Genomic DNA, 7,448 nt, shown 5'->3' with positions numbered 1-7,448 from the left:
TGCCTCCTCCGCCGCCGCCGCCGCCTCCTCCTCCCTCGGCGGAGGTTCCCAAGATGGCGGCGCTGGCGGAGGGGGGCTACGCGCTGTCGTGCGGGCGGCTCGGCCGCGGCACCCGCGTCTCCGTCTTCCACGTCAAGCTCACCGACTCGGCCCTGCGCGCCTTCGAGGCCTACCAGGGGCGCAAGGTGGGTGGTCGCGGTGGGGGGGGGGACGGGAGGGGGCGGGGTTTCTGTGGGGGGGAGGGGAGGCACGACCCCCCCATATAAATTGGTCTTGGAGGGGACCCCCACCACCACCACACACATTCCCTCTCCTCGCGTGGACGGGGGAGGAAAAGGCCACCCCCCTCATTAATATGGGGAGCACCCCCTTTTTTAAAAAACTGAGGACCCCCCCTCTTTAAATAGAGTCCCCCCACTTTCCCTCTCCTCCTGTCATTATAATGGACGGGGGAGGAAAAGGCCACCCCCCTCATTAATATGGGGAGCACCCCCTTTTTAAAAAGAGGACCCCCCACCACACACACTCCCTCTCCTCGTGTCATTATACTGGACAGGGGAAGGAAAAGGCCACCCCCCTCATTAATATGGGGAGCACCCCCTTTTTTAAAAAACTGAGGACCCCCCTTTTTAAATAGAGCCCCCCCCACTCTCCCTCTCCTCGTGTCATTATAATGGACAGGGGAGGAAAAGGCCACCCCCCTCATTAATATGGGGAGCACCCCTTTTTTAAAAAAAACAGAGGACCCCCCTTTTTAAATAGAGTCCCCCCCACACCACACACTCTCCCTCTCCTCGTGTCATTATAATGGACGGGGGAGGGAAAGGCCACCCCCCTCCTTAATGTGGGGAGCACCCCCTTTTTAAAAAGAGGCATTCATTAATATGGGGAGCACCCCTTTTTAAAAAAACCAGAGGACCCCCCTTTTTAAATAGAGTCCCCCCCACCACCACACACTCTCCCTCTCCTTGTATCATTATAATGGACGGGGGAGGAAAAGGCCACCCCCTCATTAATATGGGGAGCACCCCCTTTTTAAAAAGAGGCATTCATTAATATGGGGAGCGCCTCCTTTTTTAAAAAAGAGGACCCCTTTTTTAAATAGACAGAGTCCCCTTCCTCGTCATAACTGGGGGAAAGGGAAGCAGGACCCCCCCTCCACACACACTCCTCTTTACTATGAGAGGAGGACCCCTACCTCATGTGTAGTGGGGGACCCCCACTTCGTCACTAGAGAGGAGCACCTCCTTTTTTACAAAAAAGGATCCCCCTTTTTAATAGACCTTCCTCATTATAATTTGGGGGAGAGGGAAGCGGGACCCCTACCTCATGTATAGTGGGGGACCCCTGTTAAGGTAGGGAAGGAAAGGGGGACCCCGACTTCGTCACTAGATAGGAGTACCTCCTTTTTTAAAAAAGCAGGACCCCCCTTTTTAATAGAGTCCCCTTCCTCATCATAATTGGGGGAGAGGAAATGGGGACCCCCCTCCACACACACTCCTCATTGATAGGAGAGTAGGACCCCCCACATCATGTATAGAGGGAAGGGAAGGGGGGCCCCATTTCGTCAGTAGAGAGTAGCCTTCCCCCTCATTGAAAAGGGGGACCCCCCCTCCACACACACTCCTCATTAATAGGAAAGCAGGACCCCCGCTTCATGTATAGTGGGGGACCCCCATTAAGGGAGGGAGGAGGGTACCCCCTCAATTCATCACTGGAGAGTTGCTTTCCCCCTCCTTAATGTAGGGGAGAGGAAAGGAGCCCCCCCTTATCAGTAGAGTGGGGGGCATTGTAATGGGGGGGGGAGGGAAGGAGAACTCTCCCCACCTTAGAGAAGGGCTTGGGGACGGACACCCCTATATATTTACGGAGGGAGGGATCTCTCTTATCACCTATGGAGACACCCCCCTTATAATGGAGGAAGGAAAATGAGACAGCCCCCCCCCTTATGAACAGGCAAGAGAGGACTGAGTCCCTTATTAGTATGGGAAAAGGAGGGAAGAGGGACCCCCCCCGTCAATAAGTGCCCCTTTTCTTATAATAAAGGGGTGTAAAAGAGGAGAGAACTATAATGAGGAAAAGAAAGGGGGGTCCCCCGTATTGTTAGGGAAGGGACAAGATCCCCTACACTGAATGAGATGGACCCCCCCTTCAAATATATTTAGGGCTGGGTTGGAGGGGGTGGTTACAGGATTGGGGAGACAGATCTACACCCCCCCCCAAATGGTGAGTCTGAGAAGTGGATTTTGTCCCCCTCTCTCTGTCGGCTCTTCCAAAATTAGTCTGAATAAGCGTGGAACACCCCCTCCCTTCCATAATTGTGGGGGGGTTGTTGGATGAACTGGGGGTCCCTTTTTCTCCCCTTCCGCAAAAGGGCCATTTTGTAGTGTGATTTCTTCTTCTTCTCCCTACCCCCCCCCCCCACCTCCGGAAAAAGTAACCTGGAAAAGGAGGAAGTTGATGGAGGAGAGTTTGGGGAGGGGGGAGGAGAAGGTGTGTCCTTGGGGTGTGGTGAAATGAGGAAAGACAGAACTCCCCCTCCTAAAAATAAAAAATAGGCTACTATTGTGAGAAGCTCCCCCCCCCCCCCCAAACACAGAGGCCTGGATACAAACAGATCCATGTTTTTAAAATTATGAATGGAGGTGACTTGGTTTTGGGGGGGGGGGAGATGTGACTGTTATAGGACTAAGGAAACAGAGACAGAACTGTCCCCCCCCCACTAAGCACCTGTCTCTAAAGATTTCCCCCCCCCCCCAAAAAAAAATGGGGACCTGGAAAAAGAAGGGAATCCCCCTCCCCATTTTCATAAGGGAGCTGTGTATTATTAGAGCATGATGTGGAAAGGTAGATTTACAAACCGCCCCCCCCCAAATGTCCCAGCAGAAAATTGGGAGGGTGAGCCCATAGACTGGGTATACCTCCCCCCCTCCCACTTTAAATATATGTACCAGTTTGGGTGGTGAGTTATGGGCCTGACTTTGGCGAAGTCTCGGTATACAAGGAGTTCTCTGTTCTCGCCTGAAAAAGCTCAGTGAGATATTGACAGATATTGGGATGGGGGAAGATGGACAAAGTAACCTCCACAGAGTTCTATAGCTCTTCCTCCCGAAACCGCCGCCCCCCACCCAAAAAAAGTCTGCCTTGTGAACGAGAGAATCCCATTCCCATTAGTACGTACTGTAGTGGAAAGACCAAGGTGGAGGTTTAAAATCAATAACCCCCCTAATAATAATAATAATAATAATAATGAACAGCTGAGTGGAGTTCGCAGTAAAGACAGGGCCCTTGAATGTATGGAGAGTCCCTTATATGTGGGGAGGGGAGTTTCAAGGAGGCTTAATGCCCCCCCTCCCAAAAAAACCCAGTGCTCAAACCCCGCCTCCCCCCCCCCCGCCAATAATGCCATGTCAATCAAAGGGTGGGTCAAATTGGAAAGGGGAGAGTCTTTGGGGGCTGTTTTGTAACGACTGACCCCTCCAACAGCTTTAAGAAATAAGTGGTTTTTCCCAAACCCCAGAGCTCTTGACTTTTAATCCATCGTTCGCCACCAATTGCGGCATCCATTTGAGTAACCCGCGCGAAGAGACCCATTTCCCGGTGGCAGGAAAATCAGGGTGCGTGCTCGCTGGACCCATCAGTCTTCCTGCTAAACGGGGGGGGGGGCACCCCGCTTTCTTTGACACGTGGGGCTAGGCTTGGGAAATGAGGGGCCCGGGGAATGGGGCGGGTGCCCCATGCTTAGGGGGAAGCTTAGAGCTTTGTGTCCTTAGCTGTGTTGCATTGCCGGCCTCCGTGTCACACAGGACTCTTAGGCTGGATAGCCCAACACAGCCAGCAGGTTCTTGCCCCCTATTTTCCAGCCCCTCTCTCTCCCCCTGCCCCAAAAATCTGGAGTTTTGGAGAGAGAGGAAGTCGATATTCGGCATCAGTTACAGAACCAGCTCACCACCCACCTAATCTCTCCTTCCCACCTCCAGCCTGAGAGTCCTGTGTAGCCCAGAAGCTTGCATCCTGCCTTTTTGACCCCCAGCCCCTATCCCCAAGCTGTGCGACAGTTTGAGGCCTGTTCGGGGCTTGCTTTCTCAGGGCGGCGGGGGCAGCCAGTCCCTTTCCCCCTGGCGAAAACCCTTGGCACCCAGCTGCTTGAGTCTGAGTGTTTGTGCTCATTCTGGGGCGCCACCCCTGAATTGACTTCAAAGGCGCAGGAGGGAGAGCTTGCGTCGTGGGGCGAAGGATGGGGCGAGTCTGGCTTGTTGGGCGACCTGGTGAGGGAGATCCCAAGCCTGGGTTTCCTGGAGGGTTGCCAAACAATCCTCCGGATGTGCTCTTGTGGCGGCTCGGCAACTGTGCGAATGTTTTGAAACACTCCCTGGCCTCTTAAGACGGACTCAAGTTTTTTCAGCGAGAAATAAAAAGTTTCCGCTCAGCAGGGACTCCTGAAAAATCTAATATTCTGGTTCGTTTTTTTTCCTTTTTAAAGGGCACATTTCCCCCTGCCCGATCCATAGGCTGCCTGCCTGCTTGCCTTCCCTCCCTCCGAGTTGGGCCGGCAGGAACCAGGAGAGGCAAACCTGTTTGTCGTTGGCAACCTCAGCCTCCGGTGAGGGCAAATTGGGACTGCGTCCCGGACTCTATTTTTAACGTAGGGTGTTGGTTACACGGCGAGGGCCTCAGCCGAGGGCAGGAGGAGGGTTTGTGCTAATTACACACTGGATGGCATGGCTGCTGCTGCTGCTTCTTCGTTACAGCAATTGCTTGCTAATGAGTGTTTATCAGCTGCAAGAGACGGCAGAGCGAGGTTGCAGAAGGCTGCTTTCCTCTGCAACCCCGGAACATGACTTGCTTGCCCATGCGGTTTATTTTTCGGTGGGATGCATCGAAAACACCAAGGAAATGGGGTCGTTCTGCTGTTCTCAGTCTGTTTTGAGGCCCCCTGGGTGGAGCCAAATCGTTGCTTAGGAATCAGCAACCCCGGTGTCCAGCGTTAGAAATTAGCCAGTAGCCAGGCGCGCTTTGCTACTGGCGAGGGGTCCGTTTGCAACCGCGTGGCGAGCACAGTTTAAAAACCTCTTCCTTAGTCCATTTTTAGTGCCATTTCCATTTCCACTGATGGGACGCGGGTGGCGCTGTAGGTAAAAGCCTCAGTGCCTAGGGCTTGCCGATCGAAAGGTCGGCGGTTCGAATCCCCGCGGCGGGGTGCGCTCCCGTTGTTCGGTCCCAGCACCTGCCAACCTAGCAGTTCGAAAGCACCCTCGGGTGCAAGTAGATAAATAGGGACCGCTTACTGGCGGGAAGGTAAATGGCGTTTTCGTGTGCGGCTCTGGCTTGCTAGAGCAGCGATGTCACGCTGGCCACGTGACCAGGAAGTGTCTCCGGACAGCGTTGGCCCCCGGCCTCTTGAGTGAGATGGGCGCACAACCCTAGAGTCTGACAAGACTGGCCCGTACGGGCAGGGGTACCTTTACCTTTACCATTTCCACTGTGTGTGTTTCTCCTTCTTGCTAGTGAATTGTTGCAAAATAGGGTTGCCGGAGTTCCCTGGACATACCCGGAATACTGTAGCCGGAAGTAGTGTCTGGGAGAAAATCGGCTAAAATAGCTCAAAAACGGCATTTATTATTTTAACCCAACCCCCTGGCAAACAGATGTTCTGTGGTAGCAACCGTAACCTAGATTTTTTCTGAGTTTCTAACGCTGGAAGGGACTTTATAACCTCTCAAACCTCTGGCCCAGTATCACACAGATTTTGCAGGGTCTCGAATCCACACCCTTGCTGCTGGAGTTTGAGGAGTCGGGTTTGAGGAGTCTAGCCCAGCACCCTTCCTGTCTTCGCAGTGGCCCACTGCGATACCCGCAATGGGAAGCCCACCCGCAGGATTCAAGAGCAGCAGCCTTCTCCTGCTCTTGTTCGCCACCAAGGTAGACTGGCTCTGTCCATGGAGGCTCTATTGGAAATCCACACTCCCACCATGAAGCTCACTGGGCGACCTTGGAGTTGGTCACAACCTCTTGATCTGCCTCATAGGGTCCTTGCAGGGATGAATTGAGGAGGGGGCTGAACCATGGAGAAAACGGTGGGAGATCAGGGCAACAAATAAGCTCTTCTGCTGACTTGCTTAAGAAAGCTGGAGGGGCCAGCTTGATGGAGATGTCAGCCGCCAACCTTGGCACCCAGAGATCCCCGTCGTAGTCGCAACTGGACCTGCGCCGGTCGCAAAACGCGCCTTGGCGCCCGGCTAATTTCTAACACCGGGAGAAAGCTACTGCTGCCACCTCCTACTTGAGGGTTTGCCTTTGGAGCACTGCGAGGACAGGAGGCTGGGCTTAGACAGGCCTCCTTTGGGTCGGATCCAGCAGCCGAGCTCTTATATGAACATGCGGTCTCAATCGGACCCGTTGCAAAACGCGCCTGGCATCTGGCTAACAACAAGCCTGCGAGGCAGGGCAGGCCAAGAGCGAGTGGCCAGGGAGCTACCCTGGCCGAGTGCGGGGACTCGAACCCTGGTCTCCCACAGATCCTGAGCGCAGCACCCTCGCCAGTCGGCCACACACTCTCACTCCAAAAAGCCTGTTGCAACCCAAGGCCCGCTGTCACAGCCACAGCATCTGGGTTGGTTGTGACACTCCAAAGTGAGTTGGCCCACATACACCCAGCTGGGGCCTCATTTCCTGGGGATGGCCATCGCAGGATGACTAGCAGCTGGGTGGAGAGGTGATCCGGTTAGGAAATCCCGGCACCTGATCTTACTTTGGGAGAGAGAAAGAAAGAGCACAGCTCATATTAATAATAATAATATATTTTTATTTATACCCCGCCCTTCCCAGTTCAAAAACCGGGCTCAGGGCGGCTAACAACAAATTTAAAACAATTATAAAAGCGGCATAAAAGACAATATAAAAACGTGAATAACAATAAAAATCAGAAATCATTTAGATAATCCCCTGGGCTAGCTGGCTGAATTGGTCCTACTTGGGCCAGCGAGGAGGCCGGGGGAGAATTAGCTGTGGGGTCTCAGAGCGGGTGATCTTCATAAAAGGGGAGGGGAAGGGAAATAAAAGATCAGGCGGGATTCAAATTAAAGGCCAGGCAGAATAGCTCTGTCTTACAGGCCCGACGGAAGGAGGTTAAATCCTGAAGGGCCCTGGTCTCATGGGACAGAGCATTCCACCAGGTCGGAGCCATCACTGAAAAGGCCCTGGCCCTGGTGGAGGATAGTCTGACTTCCTTAGGGACCGGGACCTCTAAATTATGGTTATTCATGGACCTCCTCTGCGGGGCAGACCAGGAGAGGCGGTCCTGTAGATACGAGGGCCCTAAGCCACAGCTCAGCAGTCTTTCTGTGTGCAGAAGCTCCTGGGTTCGAGCCGGGTTCAGGGAAAGGCGGTCCTGTGAACGTCCCTGGGACCTGCAGGTATAGGGCAGGATGTAAACTCACTAAATAATA

The 7,448-nt window shown here is 53.7% G+C and overlaps 1 protein-coding gene across 2 annotated transcripts in view; it reads left to right on the top strand.

The window, feature by feature from the left end:
• ELL (elongation factor for RNA polymerase II) overlaps positions 1-7,448 on the top strand; it is a 53,562-nt gene continuing 46,114 nt past the window's right edge. Inside the window, exon 1 of one of the 2 annotated variants that reach the window (XM_028713559.2) lies at positions 1-185. In XM_028713559.2, coding sequence (XP_028569392.2) covers positions 54-185 — 132 coding nt within the window. In that variant the 5' untranslated portion in view covers positions 1-53. The remainder of the gene's footprint in view (positions 186-7,448) is intronic. The other variant, XM_028713560.2, reaches the window with a different exon arrangement.

The sequence above is a fragment of the Podarcis muralis genome, chromosome 18 (genome assembly GCF_964188315.1).
Source record: "Podarcis muralis chromosome 18, rPodMur119.hap1.1, whole genome shotgun sequence".
Classification (NCBI taxonomy): Eukaryota; Metazoa; Chordata; class Lepidosauria; order Squamata; family Lacertidae; genus Podarcis; species Podarcis muralis.
This window is presented reverse-complemented; position numbering and strand designations above follow the sequence as displayed.